The 19,755-nt window shown below is 49.1% G+C and overlaps 1 protein-coding gene across 2 annotated transcripts in view; it reads left to right on the top strand.

The window, feature by feature from the left end:
• The window catches only part of RECQL3 (DEAD/DEAH box RNA helicase family protein), a 156,182-nt gene that overhangs the window by 105,072 nt on the left and 31,355 nt on the right, over positions 1–19,755 (top strand). The window contains exon 12 of one of the 2 annotated variants that reach the window (XM_086502269.1): positions 15,727–15,876. In XM_086502269.1, coding sequence (XP_086358395.1) covers positions 15,727–15,876 — 150 coding nt within the window. The remainder of the gene's footprint in view (positions 1–15,726; positions 15,877–19,755) is intronic. The other variant, XM_086502268.1, reaches the window with a different exon arrangement.

Genomic DNA, 19,755 nt, shown 5'->3' on the forward strand with positions numbered 1-19,755 from the left:
CGCTAGACTACGATTGATGCTAGACAGTGGCAGAAGCTTGTCCACGTACGTGACATCCCCTCTGTTAAAGGTAAGGCACAACTGCCGTACTATCTATACTTCTGATGCGTGTGGATGCATAAACCGATGAAAACTCCTCCAAACTGTTGGATACTACGGATGTAGGTATTGTTGCGATGTAAACACCGACCAACCGAGTTACTAGGTAGCCTTACTACTGTCGCGCAGAATACAAGCCTTGATGTTGACTCTGCCTTATGAGCAAGTACTACCACTCGAATAGTTCTGTCGTGAAAACATTGCGGGTGAAGATGAAAGGTAAGGATGCTTGGAGGTATTTCCAAGGATTGCTTGTCGACGGAAGTGGATGCACGCTACATGCGAATGCGAATGCGAATGCAGAAGAGGGTTAGGGAACCTTTCTCCAACTCCTTCCATATCCGCATATAAGGCAAGAAGATCTTGGTACTCAAGATCTAGATTTTCGTGGATCCGATGTCGATCTTCGCTCAAAGGCATAGCGATGAAGACGGGAGCGGCCTGATGCGCGATGGACTAAGGGTGGGAGTGGCTAATACGTCCGGGATTGGGGCACGAAGCTTCTTTGAGGAGAAAAAATTGAGAGATTCTTTGGGTTCTTGGTTCTTCTTCCCTTGAGTTTGCGAAGCCAAAGCACGCACTGAGCTTTGATACCAATGTCAGGTGCAGCGGAAGTGTTTAAGGATTTTGCTCGGATCTAGTACTTCGCAGAAACACAAAGTTTTTTTTGTCCGAGAAAAAGATCCTTCTATTAGTTACTGAAACTACCCATAGGGCTACAACCACCTCTTCAAGAGAGGGCTACAACAACCATGGTGGGAGACTCTCCCAATGAAAAAACCAGCATATGTACAATGGGGCTGAATCAAGAAATGGGGGGAGGTAAAAGCCACACAGGTGGTCGGTAGTGCCATCGGAGTACACCCTGGACCATGGTGTAGAAAGGCCCAGGACGCCAGAGTCGAAGGAAAGCCTCTCTGCGCTCCTGCATGCGGTCGGAGCTGCCTTGTAGTCCCTTGAGCTGTCCTCTGAGAGTGTGGATCAGCTCTAGCAAAAAATCGCGAACAGTCTCTGCTGGTGGCACAGGGCGAGCCTCAAAGATGGGGAAGCAACGGGCTCGCCAGATGAACCAGAGTGTCAGGCCACTGATGAGCTCCCAACACTCCTCTCTCTCACTGCACCACTCCTGTGGAGTAAGCTCTGTGGCAGGTTGGAGTGTAGGTCGCCCCTCCTGCATCACTATCATCTTGCTGGTGGAAGATAGCTCAAACTGAAGTGCCGGGCCCATGAGGGTGGACCAAGCCGCTGCTCCCCAAGTGTACTGTCAAGCCGTGGAGAGAGCAGGCATCAACCGAAGAACTCGAAGCTGCACCTGCTGTGCCGAAGGACAGTCCCAAAGACAGTGACGTTGACTCTCCACAAGATGGTCACAAGCTGCACATGCGGCTGAGAGACCACTATGCACTAGGCAGCTCCCACCTGCTGTAGCTCTGTGTGCGACCAACCATTGAAACAAGGTGACTCTCCTCGGCTGTCTGGAGTCCCACCACCTCTCCCAGAAGGCTGCCAAGAACTCAACTGTGAGACCCTCCTCTTGCCAATGAGGTGCTGCAGCGGGGCGGGCCTCTCTTTGTGCTACTAGTATATGACGTCCCAGTTGAACAGTGTACTGAAAGAACGGGACACCTGGGTGGTCTGCAGAAGAGAAAGGGTCCCTCCAGAGCCACTCACCAGGATTCCATCGTACTCGTGCCAGTGGACAGCACTCCCAAGCCCATAGCCTCCAGTGTCCCTCCAGAGCCACTCACCAGGATTCCATCGTACTCGTGCCAGTGGACAGCACTCCCAAGCCCATAGCCTCCAGTGTCCAGTCTCAAGAGCTGCTGGGTCAGGATCGATGACACAAGTCCTCCCACAGATACCCACTTCTCGGATCCTCTGAAAACAACACTCTGCCACCTGCGGGGCCTCTACTGCAACTCGCTGTAAGCGTCCCCCACCCTGAAGCTCGAAGAAAAGGGATGGAACAGTCTTTGAGCAGGCCCTGACTGAGATGAGAACCTCCAGTCGTGTGAAGGCTCCCATCCACGCACAAACACAAGGTTACTTAACTTCACTTGAAAAGAGAGAAATTGAACTGAACACAATGAAGGAGAGAGATGAAAAGAGAGAGAGAGAAAGAGACGACAGGGCATGTCGGGTCTCAACCACCCTCAAGGGCCCCCTTGCTCTACTGGCAGAGCAAGAACTTGATTTATTACTTGCACAAAATGCTGATAGAATGATGCTAAATGCTAAGATGCTAATGGGTACTTGATGCTACTGATGTTGAGTGCTGCTAGAGTGCTGAAGGGTACTGCGGTAGGTTGTGAGGGGTATTGCTATGGATGCTTGGTACTTGAGAGGCTAAGTGTTGGGTACTTGGTGCTTGGTACTGCGGGTACTTGGGTGTTGAAGGTACTTGGGTGCTAAGGACACGGCGGTCCTGATGATCCCTACGCTGAGCTAGGCAGGAGCCAAGCCAAAACGCAAGGGGTGCTAGATGCCCTATAGGGTACTGTGTCGACAACAAGGGTAGTTGTACTGCGGTGCTGCTGAGGTATTAATGGGTATTGTTGGAGATGCTTGGTACGACGAGGAGGAGGAGGAGGCTATGGGCCGATCTTCTATCGCTGAGAGTGGCGATGGCTGAAAACTGAAAATCGTTGGTGCTACTAATGGGTGAGGGCTGAATCCTGTGAAGAGACGCAGGGCTGAAATCAACGGCGAAGGTAGGGCTGAATGTTGGTTGGAAAAATGCTGATGCTGCTGGCTGAAAAACGTTGATGCAAAGCCGTAAAGATGCTGGTGTTGTTGGTCCTTGAGAGGCTCTGCTTTTCTGATCGTGTGATTGACTCTGGTGCCGAGGGGCTTCATTTATAGGTCTTTAGCCATTTGCCCTACCTACTTTTAATAAATGTCATGTCAAAGTCACTTATTAATAAATGACTTAAGTGACTGTTGATATGCCTATATGCTTAAGTGACTTAACTGTGCAAGTAAAGGTATGCAACTATAACCTGCTTGATCATGCACGTCCTTCTAGAGGCTCACAAAGTGCCAGGCTAGGTCCTACGCTAGAGTACGAATGATGCTAGAATGTAGCAGAAGCTTGCCCACGTAGCGCAATTGCAGTGCATATGTGACAAGTCATTACTCATAGGCAATCACAGATTTCTTCTCGGCGTTTGGTATGACAAAAGAATAGGGCGTTTCTAGCTCGGCTAGAGCAGGATTTATATCAGTTGTTTTTGAGCCAGGATGCGGGCGAGGCATGGCGACTCTTCCATGAGCACTCTCCCACGCCATTCATCACTTCTACGGAGGTATGGGGTCAGTATGCATCATCTCTCTACACAGTCTCGGGGCAGCCACTTCTTCCAGATCCCCCAGAGCCATGCCCACACATGTGCTTTCTTTGCCGCCGAGATGGTAAACAAAGCCATTGAGAGGATGAAGACTAGGAGAGCATATGGCGTGGTAGCAGAGCATTTTATACATGCCAAAGATCTACTTGCAGAGCTTCTAGCAGTGATGTTCAACCGTGCCATGTGCGAAGGCCTAAGTGATACTTGGAGTTTGTCCACTATCGTAGCTCTCTTCAAGTCAAGGAACCCTATGGAGCCTAGGAATACTGCACTATCATGATTGGACGCATAGTAGCATGGTTGTATGCATCCATCCTTGAGCAACAGTCGAGTAGATGGGCAGAGAAAGAGGGTTTATGGGAAGCCGGACAGGCGGGTTTCGTGGGAGGTTTCTCTACTCTTGATCATATTCTTACACTCAGAGTCATTATTGAGGAGGGGAGATCACGTGGAAGACGGCTTTATTGTTGCTTTTTGGATTTCCGCAAAGCCTTCAATATAGTGCCCATAGTTAGATTGATGTGCAGATTGCAGGAGATGGGGGTACCCAAAGAGTTAGTCTTGGGAATCATGGCTCTATACAAGTCAGTAGTGGGGCATGTACGCAGTTCAAAGGGGATTTCTAATTTGGTTCACTCGACTATTGGGGTGAAACAAGGCTGCCCGCTATCTCCTACACTATTTGGCATATATTTGGATGAGGTTGTTGACTACATTGAGAGGGATGGTGATAGAGGAGCACAGTTGGAAGGGACGTGGATCCCACTATTGTTATATGCTGATAATATTGTGTTCATTTCTGACTCCCCGGAGGGGGTGCAGTGTCATTTAGATGCTTTGTACACATTTGCCCACGATAGTGGATTGCCTATTAACTTGGGGAAAACCAATGTTATGGTGTTTAACACCACACCATAGTGGGTCAGGAGTCATCACCCACTTTTACATATGGCAAGGAGACAGTGGAGTATACAGATGCATACACCTATCTTGGGGTAGCCTTCAGTGGACTGGTGTTTTCATTGAGGAGAGCAGTAGAGACTAGATTGACGAGAGTGTATGCAGACTTGGCAGGATTGGAGAAGATTTGTTCGCAGGTTCAGTTTCAAGAACCTCAAACAAAGGTGTGGCTTTTTGACACTCTAGTGGCTTCAGCTATGCTTTATGGGGTTCAGATTCGGGGATTCTCAGTGGACCACCATGGAAAATCTGGTAGCACTGATGGATGGAGATGTATGGAGACTTGAGAGGCCTCTCGTCTCTATGATTTCCAGGCTGATTCGGGCTAAGGCCTCAATGCCACATGAGATTATTCGGGCTGAGCTAGCTGCCCCCCCCCCCCCCCCCCCCCCCCCCTCGTAGTTGAGGCCCTTACTAGATCAGTTTCCTTCATGCACAATTTATGGGACCTCCCCAGAGACGCATATGCTCGGCTATCCCTTGAGTCATCCCGACACCTAGCGCTACAAGGGGACACAGCATGCTGGTATGGGCAGATGACATCAAGGTTTCAGTCACACGGCTTCAGCATGGATAGACTGCTCCCATTCCAGTACTCCTTGGATGCACCCTCCCTTTCTCTCACACGGACAGAGATCACTAGACTTGGCCCCAAGACTGGCGCCCCTTTTGGTATTTATTTTTATAGTAGTCTTTGCCTTGGTGCCCCTTTCGGTTTTTCTTTATATTGCATCAACACAGTACAAGCCGGTACCAAGACTCTGCACCTTCTCCAGGAAGCATGCCAGAGAATGAGCCCTGACCTCATATTTAAAGGCCCTTGGCCTAAAAAGCAATTACAGTGAAAAGCCTTCAAACTTAAAAGCATCTGGTCCAAAAGCAAAGCCAAAAAGCTACCAGCATAAATCACGGAAATCCGTACAGCCTGCCACGTCATTAGCCAGCGCAATTTTCGGAAACCTCCCTGTTGCCCTTAGGGTTAGGGTTAGGGTTTCTGTAGTTTTAGGGTTAGGTTTTTCAGAATTAGGGTTTGCAGGTTTTAGGGTTAGGGTTTCCAGAATTAGGGTTTTCAGGTTTTAGGGTTAGGGTTCCAGAATTAGGGTGTGCAGGTTTTAGGGTTAGGGTTTTCAGAATTAGGGTTTCTGGCAGAAATTAGGGTTAGGGTTTTTGCTCTCGGGCAACCACGTCATCACTTTGTGACACTTCTTCTGTTACTTGTTCTTCTTAGGGTTTAGGCCCCTCGGCCGGTAGCTCCGTTCTTCAGTAGCTCGACACGTCAGCAGTTTGTTACACGTTCAGTATTTCTTTATTATTGATGCTTCACAAAGTACAATGTTTGGGGGTCCTCGTCTCTGCCGCGCTCCATAGCGTACAACATCCAAGAGAGAGGCCCTGGCACTTTATTTATAGGTCCTGGGCCTTGCAAAAGCAATGTACATGAAAAGCTTCAAGTTTAAAAGCATCTGTTCCAAAGCCTCGCACCAAAATCTGCCAAGGCAAATCGCGGAAATCCGTACAGGTGCCACGTCAGCAGCCAGCTTGAATCACGAGATGTCCGTGCAGTGTTCCCACTTCAGCAGTTCGAGGCAGATTGTGGTCCTTGCTTTATTTTAAGGTTCTTGTGTCCCCTGGGCCCCATCGGACAGGACTCTATAAGTTGGAACAACTTATAAAATTGGATCTTTCATTTTTGGCCTCTCGGGAATTGGTTCTGCAAGTTGTTATAACTATATCTGTATCTTTCATTAGGGTTTGGACCTCCCTCTGTCCGGAGTACATCCAGGCAGCCATGCCAGATCATCACTTTGTGACAAAAAGTGATGTTGTCCCGGCAATGGAACCATGAAACCGGCTTGTAGCCTTACTAAAGGGCAACAAACTTTAGCTTTCACCCGTAACTATGTCATCTACATTTACCTGCACTTTATGACACTAAGAATCTTCACAATTGAAAGTGTAATTGGAATTCACCACTTCAAAACAATTCACAAGTAGACACCCTATAGGCCCCAAAGATTGGCGTCCCTTCTGTATTTCTTTATTCAATTGCAAATAAACGACCCGAACACTTACACCAAACTCTCACCAAGCTGTCCAAGCCTATCAAGGGCTGAAATTGCAGACTTTCGACCCAATTTCGGCAGCATAATAGTGCCAAAACCCCTGTAGGTCAAAAGTACACGTCTAGGACGGTTTTCCTTGCATTTTAGAAGCTTTCCGGTGAGCTGTAGGTCAATTCCAGCATGCTGTAATTTCCTGTTCTCGTCACTATCAAGTGCCCAAAGCCCTATAGAAGCACGACAAGGCTCCCTAAACCTACAAATAAACAGAGCAGGCTGTAATTTTCTGTTTTGGATGGTTTTGAGCGGAGCAAACACGTCTACACGTCCTTGCCAAAATGCATATTGTACCACCTAAGTCACATAAGTGATCACTAGAATAGAAACAATCTATATTAAATAGATTCACTCCTCCTACTCTACGGTCATACCGGGAAAATGAGAGGCTGTCTGAGGGCCATACAAGGCCAACATGCTGCCATACATATGAGATCCTCAAAGCCATACATAACCGTTCCCAAGCAGCCAACTCAACACCATGTACAGTAGCAAGGCTGCCCCTCAATCCTGGCCGAAGGGTCCTTGAGCATATTGAAATCTCCCCCAATGCATTAGTGCTCTGCATGAGGTAAGGACTCTACCAAATCTGACCAAAACTAAATCCGTGCACTTGCATGGTTGGGCACATAAATGTTCAGAAAACCCACAAGGCAGCCATATAGATGCATAGTTACCCACTTGGCCCTGCGTGGCACACTGATGCCTCTGCCCACAATGGCCTGCTGCCATGAATCCTCAATGGTCATACATACACCTCCCTGAATGCCACCAGGCCCAAAAGCAGCTGACCAAAAGTTCTCATAGCAACCACACAAGATCTGTCCACAGAGCTTGATACGGCTCTCACACAAGATCCGTCCACAGCGCCGATACTGCTCATGTCTGAGTCGACCCTTTGACGTAGAAACTGGGGTCCACCTAGCCCATGCACATTCCATGAGGCAATCCTCATGGGGTCAGTGAGAGAAAGCCGATGCTGCCATCGCAGCCAACCTCACAATCTTCGAGCCAGGCTTGGATGGGGAGTAATCTGCATCCAAGCGACCTCGAGAGAGCCGTGTGTGGAGTGTCTATCGGCGTGTCCATACCCAAGCAGAGCATGTAGTCCGTAGAGCTACATGCTCTATCCAAGAGTCCTCATGAACGTGTATACATAGTAGGGTGCACTCTTGAGTGTCTGCAAAAAAGTATACCACAATGTGTCTACATGTTGCTGCATCTGGTGGTGTCACAGAGAACTTGGCCAACAGCCACAGAGTCTGTATAAAGTCTCTCACCCCCAAGTCTCCCGTGTGGTGAGAGAACTCGAGAGCCTGAACATGGAGCCAGTCCAACACTATGCATAGTCCACTCAGTCTTGTAGCAGGGCTACAGTGTCACTTCACAGGACAGACAGTTGGACAGTTGGTTACACTTGGTCTGGTTCACATTGGACGGACCCTCTGGTCTCGTGAGTGACACGTGGCAGGGTGCCTACCGACGGTGGTCTAGTGGACCTCGTGGCCAGGTCACCACATGGCTGACATTTATGAGCCGTTGGTGGCTCTTTATGGTGATATATATGAGTAGTAGCGTTTGGTCAGATTATCTTGTACTGAGTCGTCTAGAGTGGGTCTTTACACAGAGCACGTCTGCACCATCCCGGCACATTTGAGCCTCGACACCCCCATTGTACCTGTGAGTCCTGGGCTGGAGCTGAGTGTGCTGCCACGCCAGAGTCTGTATCAGTCTTTGAGATAGTCGAGTCATATGTACTGGTCTGCTGTTGTGTCTTTGCGAGCTCTGTTGACGTCTATTGTTTCCTCTCTGTTCAGTCTGTTTGAGGGAGATTCAGTATGTTTGAGTGAGATTGTCACGCACATTGCACTGAGGACCACCCACTATAGAGAGCACGACACATTATCTGCGCTACAGGTGCTCTCATTTTGGCGATCGTGGGACCTCAAAGGAAGTCTCACTCTTGTGGAGATAAAATCGTGAAGCTAATCGGTTGTTACTTGGCTCCTCACACTTGCTTACACTGTGTAGATAGTCTGCAAGTCTGGTCCTCTCTTGCCTTGGTCCAAGTCCTAGTCCTCGTCCCTGGTCCTTGGTCTTTGGTCCTGGTGTGGTCCTCGCCTTGGTCTAGCCCTCCTCGTTCTGCCAGCTAGGTGGTCTAGTCACTAGTCTTGGACCAGGTGGTCTAGTCACTATCCTGACTTGTTCTGTGTTAGACCTGTGTTGTTCACTGCATGACACATACAAGGCGGTCGATTGAGCATCAAAGCGCACTACTGAGCCCTCTGAAGCACTATAACAGAAGACGCCCTGTGGTATCTAGTAGAAGTCCATTAACCTTATCAACCATACCTCCACATACAACATCCCCCATTCCTTCATTCCCCATTCCTTCATCCGGTTCCACATCTGCCAGATCACCTTCTCTAGTAAAGCTCTCTCCTATTCTGCTACAGCAGGCTATTGAGCGACAGGCTCAACAAGGGGCCATGGAGGTGTTGGCTAGTGTGTTGGCCAAGGTAAACATCAAGTTCCCCACCTTCAAAGGACTCTCCTCGGAAGATGCGGACGACCATGCACGCAGGTTCGTATCTCTCTGTAGAGGACGTGGTCTTAACAAGGAAGATACTTATTTGGTACTCTTCCCATCCACCTTGGACGGCTTAGCAGACAAATGGTACAGCCAGTTTGCAGAGAATCATTTTGCAACTTGCGTAGACTTAAGACAATAGTTCTGTGCAGCTTTCAGTCCGGGCGACTACCAAGAGAAAGTGTTGGATGAGTTGGCCAACATGGTGCTCCAACCAGAGGAGACTTTTGCAGATCTTATGACCAAAACCAAGTCTCTGGTTGCCAAGCTTCCCCAGCAACCCGGTGAATTCATGGTTAAGAAGTGGGTGGAGAAGGCGCTTCCAAAAACCTCTCAGCAAAAACTCCGGGAGAGCCTCCGACCTGACGCCACTCTGGAGGAATTCATCGTAGCTGCTACTAGAATAGAGGGGGCTAGGAAGCTGTTCAACAACTCTCCTCACATAGATACTCCCTCTGTGTTCTCAGAAGGTAGTCCTGCTGATCCTTTGACTTCCTTGCGCAGGGAACTCGAAGCCCTCAAACTACAACGCGCCCTCCAAGAAGAGAAATCAATCTCTCTGAGACAAGAGAAACCATCGCACCTTGAGGCTTTGGATCAAATCAAGAGAGAACTAGAAGAGCTTCGGTCTCAGCAGGAGACTAAAGCTATGGTATGGTGCAGCTCTTGTCGCTCTCCTGGACATCCTCCACAGGACTGTCCCCTTCGGGCTCATTGCCACTTCTGTGAAAAATCTGGACATGAGGACAAGGATTGTTACTACCTCAAGGGATTGCGACAAATACAGCAAAGTCTTGGTCCTTCTCTTCAACAAGGGCCAGCACCTACATCCAACATGGTTACTCCCTGTGGCCATCCACACCATATGCCACCTTTGTTGACAGCCCCTCCTATGCAAGGTATGCAGAGCACTTTTCCCTCTCAGAGCTTTTATCATACCCATGCTCCCTCATCACCTCAAAGCTTCTATGCCTCCACCTCAAACTCAATGCACTAGGAGCAAGGACCACCTCGCCCTTCGGCTCGCCCTTTGAATCGGCCCATCTTGTGCTACAGATGCGGGGAATATGGGCATTACCAAAGCAAATGCCCCTTGCCAGAAGGGTCCCCTCCTTGCCGTCATTGCCCTGAAACGAAGGATCACTACAGTAAGGATTGCCCTAAACTTCGTGCATCCACGGCTTCGAACTCAAGTCAAAGCCAGAACGAGTTTTCCTTTCCCAAGCTCAACTTGATAGCAGTGAGCACTGTTTCTCAACCGCCCCCTTGTACCCACGTGGTTACCTCTCAAAATAAGCCGCCGCAGTTGGCAGAGGAGCCATCAGGCGTCCTCACCCGAGCCTAGAGAGCTGCTCTTGGTCTTAGCATTCCATCAAGTTCAACTCCCCCACACATTGTCACACCAGTGGATACCCTGCCTGCAGTTGTTAACAAGCCATCCCCTAGTGCCATGAAAGAATCCAAATCTTTGCTCTCAGATATTGATGAAGCCTTCTTGGAAGCAGTTTCCGATCTACAGAAGATCAAAGTACCAGAGGAACAACAACAGGTAGAAAAAGCGAAGCGTACAGCAGAGACAGTCTTGAAGAACACTTTCCAACAAGTGTCCCTCTATGACATGTTGCGGCTAGATGCGAGTTTCAGAAGTGACACCCTTGCAGTTAATCATTCACTTTACCCTGGAGCAGGTCCTAGTGGCGGGCACCTCCCAGTGCGACCGTCAGAGTCCTATATGATATCCAATCCTGCTGCTCCACTCACGGATTATAGAAGCCCCCGCTTGACAGTGTCCGTTTTGGGTCAACATTTCTCAGGAGTGATAGTGGATGGTGGATCTGGCATCAACACGATGCCCGAGTTCACTATGTTAGCTCTAGGTCTACAGCCTACTCGACCTGCTCCCTTCACAGTTACATTGGCCGATCAACGAACAGTATACCCAGTGGGCATCGTGGACAATGTGCCTCTGCAGGGACAAAACTTTACTCTTAACTTGGATTTTGTGGTGGTTCGTCTTCTCGAGGTTGAGGGCGGATTTCCCTTGCTTATTGGAAGACCATGGCTGCGAGACACTAAAGCACTCCACGAGTGGGGAAACGATGCAATGTGGATACATACTTCTGGCTTCCCGATGCAACCGATTCTCTTAGAAGGAGGTATGGATCCCGTGGTGCAGCAAGTTTCTTTGTCAATGGAAACCAATCCTGAACATGAACAGCCTACTCCACCTGACGGGTCGGATGAGGATCTGTTGGAATGGTTGGATGCTACCAAGTCTATGCCTTGTTATGGAGTCTCTATTCACTGTTTGCCTGAAGGTACACCCTTTTCAAATGTTTCCCTAGTTACGAAACTTAATGAGCCACCTGAGCCTTTGAAGAAGCAGAGAAGCAAGAAGAAATCTCCTCTACATGAGTTCACTCCCCCTCAAACATCAACCCCTTTGGTGGCTCTTTCTTCTTCGGCCAGAAGAAAGCTCTCCTCTGTGTCTAGCAAACTCCATTCTCAGAGCCCGTCCTGCAAGATGAATTCCAAGATCTTGATAGCTGTCTTGCTCATGATAGCGGTTTGCTCCTTACTTGTACCTATCTACCCTTACCCCCTCGAACTTACCCACAATCAGAATGCCCACATCCTTCGGGTTCACAGTTGTGGCAAAGAGATCATCAAGAGCGCCGAACATTGTTGTTCCCATCATCTACATGAGAGTCACCAAAACAATAGAGAGCAGGCACTAATGTTCTCCCTTGCTACTGCTACTGTAGGCTCCTGGCGGCAGGCCCTCCATTGGTGCTGGCTCCTACAGAATCCTCCCTTGGTGCATGTTCCTGCATTCTGTTGTTCACTAGATGGAATTGTCGACCGCTTGCCTACCCCTAGCCCTCTCCCTACCAACCCCTCGCCCTCACCCTCGCCCTCCCCCTCCCACCTACCTACACCCTCGCCCCTCTACCTACCCCCTCGCCCTAGCCCCTCTACCTACCCCTCACCCCTCGCCCCATGCCCCTAGTCCCTAGCCCCTGGCCCCTCGCTCCTAGCCCCTAGCCCATGGTCCCTAGCCCCTAGCCCCTCGCCCCTAGCCCCTAGCCCATAGTCCCTCACCCCTCGCCCCTAGCCCCTAGTCCCTAGTCCCTAGTCCCTAGCCCCTAGCCCATAGTCCCTAGTCCCTAGCCCCTAGTCCCTAGTCCCTAGCCCCTAGTCCCTAGTCCCTCGCCCCTAGCCCTAACCCTACCCTTCCCCCTCGCCCTCGCCCTTGCCTCCCCTTGTCCCCTATTCCATCGCCTCTCGCCCCTACCCTCTCTTGCCCTCGCCCCTACCCACCCCCTCTCTTACCCTCTCGCCCCTACCCTCCTACCCACCCCCTCTCGCCCCTACCCTCCCTTGCCCTCGCCCCTACCTAACCCCCCCTCGCCCCTACCCACCCCCTCCCTTCCACTTACCCCTATCTAGCCCTCCCCACCCCTCTCAGCCTCAGCTAGTTTTTTAACCCCCCACCCCTCAAGGTTCCTCCCCCCCGCATGATCAACTGGCTCTCAAGATTTCACTTGGCTACCATCCTGTTGCTGTGAGGGCTTTTTCGTTCTGCCATCGTGATGGAGCTTAACCCTATTTGCAGTGTTACTCGGGCTTATGGTCATAGCTCTTTTCGAGAAGAGTGTTGTTGCAAAAAGTGTGGCAAGGTTAATCTGCAGCCAGGTCATTTTCGTATCACTATGGGTAGGGAAGATAAAGATGCGCTGGAATCAAACTGAGCTTATCTCTTTGCTGTAGAGCCTCATCTTTTGCCAATTGGAATTCTTAGGCTATGCAATCACACATACTGGGTTCCTGCCTAGTTAGAGGCTTAAGGCGATTGCAAGCAGTGTAGTGTTTTTAACTCCACTTTTGAGGTATGTATGGTCATGGGCCTAACACCTACTTCACCTACTTCAAGAAAGATCTACGGATGCAGTACCTAGTGGTTTTCCTTCACAGTTTTTTTCAGTATTCCTCTCACCGAGACGGTAAGCGGTCTTGTGGTGGGCAACCTGTAGAGCAGGGCTACAGTGTCACTTCACAGGACAGACAGTTGGACAGTTGGTTACACTTGGTCTGATTCACACTGGACGGACCCTCTGGTCTCGGGAGTGACACGTGGCAGGGTGCCTACGGACGGTGGTCTAGTGGACCTCGTTGCCAGGTCACCAAATGGCTGACATTTATGAGCCATTGGTGGCTCTTTATGGTGATATATATGAGTAGTAGCGTTTGGTCAGATTATCTGTACTGAGTCGTCTAGAGTGGGTCTTTACACAGAGCACGTCTGCACCATCTCGGCACATCTGAGCCTTGACACCCCCATTGTACTTGTGAGTCCTAGGCTGGAGCTGAGTGTGCTGCCACGCCAGAGTCTGTATCAATCTTTGAGATAGTCGAGTCATATGTTCTGGTCTGCTATTGTGTCTTTGCGAGCTCTGTTGATGTCTATTGTTTCCTTTCTGTTCAGTCTGTTTGAGGGAGATTCAGTCTATTTGAGTGATATTGTCACGCACGTTGCACTGAGGACCACCCATTGTAGAGAGCACGACACATTATCTGCGCTACAAGTCTGACCCTTGCCACACGATGGAAATTAACCGTTGTGTCCAAGGCTTCCGCCCCTCTTGCTGTCAAAACAAAAAATGTACTTTGAAACAAGCCGCCTTGAGGTCAAGAGAAGTGTCGTCGAGAAAATGTGCAAAGTTGTAGTCGAAGAAGTCCCAACGGCGACTTAAAACTGATAATCCCACGAGAATTTGCCACAAAAGGCGACGCCTGCACCACAAGGGGCATCCTCAGGTAGGGCTGCTCCTCTCGCGTCAAGCGGCTCGTGGCAAATGCACTACCAAGAGACCTCCGAGCTACGTAAGAGTGGCTTGTCCCTTGGGCCGACGGCAGGGGTCAGGCGACGAGGTGGGAGGGATGGGAGAGGCTAAGAGGGCGGATGGAGGAGGTGAAGGTGGAGGTGGAGAAGTGGGGATGGTAGGCAGGGGGGAGGGGGAGGGCCTTTTGGTGGCGAAGCTCAAGTGGAAGGGGCATCCACCGGCTCATCCTGATGTAGGGGGTCAAAACGGCTCCCTGTGGGAACCCACTGTTGCTGACCTAGTGCAAGCCAACCACCTGGGGCACGAGACTGGCACACCTGTCTTGACAGCGCCGGCCACAAACCTGTTGCCAGCCCTCATCTGCCTTGGCACTTGTCTCAGAAGAGGTACCCGTCTGTGCTCCCTACGGCTCTGCCTGCTAAGCCTAGCCAGCCTTGGTAGGCTGGGTCCATGTCGTGGGTCGAGTCCTCCTTTGTGGGCAGGCCTTCGCAAGATGGCCCATTTATCTGCAAATGAAGAACTGGTTCTGGAGGCCTGAATACTCCACACTCTGTCTGATCCAACCACCAGTCACCCGAGGCAATAGAACCACCTTTGGGAGTGTGTGTGTCTCGGGAACAAGAACCGGAATAGTGGGTAACCTTGCCACCTTGGCCACCATTGAAGATGAAGTGCGCAGGTTCTCCAGGACCATCCCAAACATGGAACCAATCCTAGAAAGTAGGGGGAGGTACTCCCGTCTCAAGCTTGGGTAGAAAACTAAGATAGGAAGATCTGCCTCCTCCTCTAGCACATCTGATGTTGGGTCGAAGCCGTGGTGCCACTCTTTGAAATAAGCTCGAGCCGCCCGAATGCTGAGCGGGCTCATCCAAATCACTTTGGTTGCCATCTCTGGAGACTCAAACTGCACATCATTGATCTTGCCCACTTTGATCAAGAGTCGGGCCTGGAGCAAGTCCCGCACCTCGCCCTACTGGGCCGTGTGCCAACGATCTTGTAGATGCCGAGGTGGCTTGAAGCCGTTTCACCTCGGCCATCAAGCTCGCTTGCTCTTCTGGCAGGGTCGGCTCCACGTTGTCGGACGAGGGGGCTTCAGTAGAGTCTTGGTGAGGTGAAGCATGGGCCACCATTCTGTGTCTACTGCTGAAAAAAACAGGCGAAATTGTCAGCGAAAACCACCAGGAGGCTGAATTGAGCCCATAGATAGCGCAATAGTGAAGGGAGGACGAGGGCCATAGGGGAATGGAGTTACGATGCGGGGAGGGGGCGAAGCGAAGCAAGGAAGGAGTGGGGTGGGGTGGGCAGCAGCACATGAAAGGGGGGGGGGGGGGGGGGGGGGGGGGGGGGGGGGGGGGGGGGGGGGGGGGGGGGGAGGAGGAGGAATTGGGCAGCACGAGAGCGAGGGGGGGGGAGAGAGGGCACCGCGAGGGGGATGGGATAGCAATGGCGGGGAGGGAGTGAGCAGCAGCGAGCCTTTAGGAGGATTGGAGTATCAAATATGCAATTGTTATCTACTGTCTCCATTGTTTTCAATGTTATTCTGTTATTCAAGGGATTTGCACCTATGCCAATTATAATACTCTTATTCAGGTCCTCTTTCATATTTTCTTCCCATACATATTAGTAATTTGCATTTGGTTTTCATGTATTTTCCATCATCGTGCTCATATTCGGGACACACATTCCTTTAGTATGGTAAGAGTTTGTTTTTTGCATCCAATAGTATTTTTTATTTAGCAAATCTGGCCTTAACTTCATGTTTTTTCTAGGGTATCGATAGAAAAGACGTGAGACTTGTATGCCACTACAACATTCCTAAGTCAATAGAAAGCTTCTATCAAGAGTCTGGACGTGCTGGACGTGACAATAAAAGTTCAAGAAGTGTGCTCTATTATGGCCTTGATGATCGTAGGAGCATGGTATCTTTTTACCTCTTTTGAATGAATATTGAGTATTTAATCGACTGCTAGTTTGTGTAAGATTAATCCACATACTTTTTATGCTTATAAATTGAAATTACTCTTTTATTCTTGCTTGAGGAATCAACAGGTGCAATTCAGAAGGTCCAGCATGTGTATGGTAGTATGGAAAAGTTATGGTTCAAGTCCCCAAGGAATTTCATATGTGGCATACCATACTGCTGAATTTTATAAAAACATACTACATGCGACAACTATTGATTGTTTGCATTTCAAAAACTTGATAGCCACCATATGAAAAACTTGCACACATCACTGGCTATTGACGAAGGTTAAACATAAATAATTTTTCAACATCTCATATAAATATACGGTAAATTTACCATATGAGCATGAAAAGAATTACGGGTGGGTCCAATTTTCATTGCCTAGCAGTTCGGTATTTCTTATCCATCCCCCATATACATATGTGTATACACACCACCACGTTAGTCTATTTTAGTTTGTAGCATGTTCATTTTCAAAACTTTTGTCATTTTCTTGGATACCCAGACCCGACACGGCCTTTAGAAGACGTTAATAAAGCTTTCTTTCTTTCTTGCATTTGTGAGATTGATGCTACCATTCCAGATAGTTGGCTATTCATCTTGCAGCAGTGCAGCAGCATCAGGAGATGGAGAACTTGGAACAGGATGCTGGCTGGTGGGGGTACTTTGACTCTCCTGGAGTGACCCAGTTTGCTTGAATTTCTGGCTGGTTGTAATGTCAAGGGATTTTGGCACAATTTCGCACTGTCGAGTCCAAATTCAAGTTGTGGGCCAGAGGGACCTGCTGCAATCAGGTTATGCTTTGGCATGGTTTGCTGGCTGGATTTTTGTAGTGTGAGGGGACTTTTCGTTATCCTTTGAGCCTTTCAGACACAACTGCTCACTGTCTTGTGTTTGAATTCAATTTGTGGGCTAAAGTGGGATGTGGTGCCAAGTGGATCCACAGTCTATTGCAGAGCAGGTTACTCCTTCGCACCTGTGATATGAGAGGAGGGGCCATTATGCCCATTGTCTTGGGATCCTGCGGAGAGTTGTGACCTTCCCATGTCTCCTTTTGGAAGGCATATTCTGATGTGTCAGCGTTGTGCACTGTTGTTGCTCAGAGTGAATGTAATTCGTGTGGATGGGTGCTTAGGCCGGCTGAGCAATCGGCACTACCCAGGCTATGCAAGTTGATAGCACCTTTAAATGTTGTCCATGAGGGGTGCCAAAGCCTCCCAAGCATTGTTGTGGAGCTTTCTTGCTCAGACTTGGTTTGGCATGTAGTTTTTCTTTTCCCTTACCAAAGTGGGCGTTTCAAATATTTTGTTACTTGGAAATAAGTCTCATGGTGGATAATAGCTTGGGGTCTTCATGTTTTTTTTGATGGGGACTATGTGGATCTGGTTCTTATGCTGGTATTATCTAGATACTTCAGACTGAGGTACACCAGCTAGGGATCTTATCTTGCTAGTATTATAGCCATGCCATATGTAGCCCCCCTTGCTAAATCCTTGCTCATGAGGTCCTTGACATCAGAGTACCCTTGACCTCACAGATCATTTACCTTTATAATATCTATTTGCCCATCCCTATCTTCAGCTGATGTGATGTGGCAGGGATCTAATTAATAGTTGTACATAATCCATGTAATATCTGGGTATTTTTATAACTAGGTGAAATGAATGAAAGGAAAGGATCTCCCAAATACATAAACCACCTATGGACACACATTAGACAAACCACCAACCACCCGACCAGTCACCATCCGGCAGCACCCTCTTGCTAGGGTAGTGTCCGAGGATGTAGGCATGCACCTGTAAGACTAAGCTCCCCGTACCACCTGGCGAGGAGGTGACCTTGTGCATGCCTGGCCTCATGGGCTGACCACTGTCACTTTGCCAATAGAAGTCGTGGTTGCAAATGAGGCCTTTGCCTCCTTTTATAAGTGATTGGCCACATTGCTGTTGATGAAGGTTTAGAAAAAGCACACAGACACTTAAACAACCTCGCATCTTTATAACTCAGAGCACATTATCACTCAATAAACCTCTTGTGATGCGCTATCATCTCATCATACCAGCCATACGTCGACTACAGCATCGCAGATCTGCTGACCACACAGGACTACAAAATGAGCACCTCATTTACACAGCCAACACTATAGCCCCGTTGATTGCACACATCTTCAATAGGCTATTGTAGAGGGCTTCCCAGAGGAGTGGACTAGACACACTATTGTGCCTATCCACGAGTCTCGCGACACCGTGGACCCAGGGAATTAGAGGACCATCATGATTGGCCACCACACTATGACCAAACTCTACGAAGCAATACTTGAGGTAGAGCTCAACTTATATGCAGAGAGGGACGGACTTAGAGCCCAAGGCTCGGTAGGTTTCAAACGAGCCTTCTCTACCATAGATCACATCTTCGTTCTGTGCTGCCTCATTGATGGGGCAAAAGCGCAAAAGAAGAGACTACCTTGCTACTTGGTCTATATATAGTTTATATGAGTAGGTGATAGAGAGAGTGTGTTGCCCCGGAAGCTTATCAAACTCTATTACTAGCACCATTGATGTGAAGCAAGCTCCCCAACCCTCTTCGAGATCTACATGGATGAGATCTCATATCACATACTACGAGCTAGTGGCGAGGGTGCAGAACTTGGAGGTACACTAGTACCTATCATGCTTTATGTTGACGACATTGTTTTGATCTCTGAGTCATAGGAGGGCTTACAGCGACACCTCGAGGCTCTTGACGACTTTTGTATATAGAGAGGGCTGACAATGAACCTTGGGAAAACCAAGGTCATGATGGCCAACTTGCACAGACCTGAGCAGTCTCTTGAGATGTTCTGTTGTGCTTCAAGAGCACTGATCAACTGGCGGAAGGCAATGGATTTTTGGGTTGGTAGTGCTTCCATACCCAATTAGGGAAGGTTGTGAGTACCCAACTATCGTCATATTCGAAACTAAGCAAGGAAGATTCTTCCAAGTTAGATGTTGAGAGAGAGAGAGCAGAAATTGCAAGTGTGCCATATTCTTCACCTGTAGACAATCTAATGTATGCTATGGTAGCTACAAGGCCAAACATTGCATTTGCAATGGGAGTGGTTAGTCGATATATGGCTAATCCTAGCAAGCAGCATTGGATAGCAGTGAAACACATCCTCATATTCTTGAAGGGTACAACAAGCAGGTGTTTATGCTTTGGTAACAGCGATGCATCTATGGTTGATTATACAGGTGCAGATTATGTGGGTTACAAAGTAAGTAGGAGATCTATATCTGGCTACATTTTCATATTTGCAGGAGAAGCCACCAGAGCAGCAAATTGCTCCTCTCCTCCTCTTCATGAAGAGGAAAGTGCTGCATTGGAGCTCAGCATGGCTTTCACTTGCCAGCAAGGTTATTGTGGCCAACTAGGCGCTATTGGCCACTATGTGGCACATCACCTCTTCTTGGGCTTTTCCCAGCTCTTGCATCAGCCAACTTAAGCGGCTGATCATAAACTTCTTGTGGTCAGGGTGAGACTTGCAGTTGGCTCGGGCCAAGGTCTCCTAGCAGGTCATCACTTTACTAGTCGAAGATCATTGACCCAGCACGTCAGAGTAGAGTGCTCCTTGGGAAGCTTGTGGTTAGAGGACTTCTTCTAGGGTAGGAGCCTTGGAGCTGCTACTTCACCGGATTCAAGCACGGGTCCCACAGACAGGCGGACCATGGAGCCCCTCCACCCGTTGGATTTTCTTTGAGATGCGAAGAGTAGGCCTGAGCAGGAGATGGGAGGATATCTTTGCTACGAGCTTGCTTCGTTCTTGAAAGCAGCTGCAGGGTGGCCTTGAGTGCAT

This window comes from Adiantum capillus-veneris, chromosome 26 (genome assembly GCF_014529385.1).
Source record: "Adiantum capillus-veneris isolate H3 chromosome 26, ASM1452938v2, whole genome shotgun sequence".
NCBI lineage: Eukaryota > Viridiplantae > Streptophyta > Polypodiopsida > Polypodiales > Pteridaceae > Adiantum > Adiantum capillus-veneris.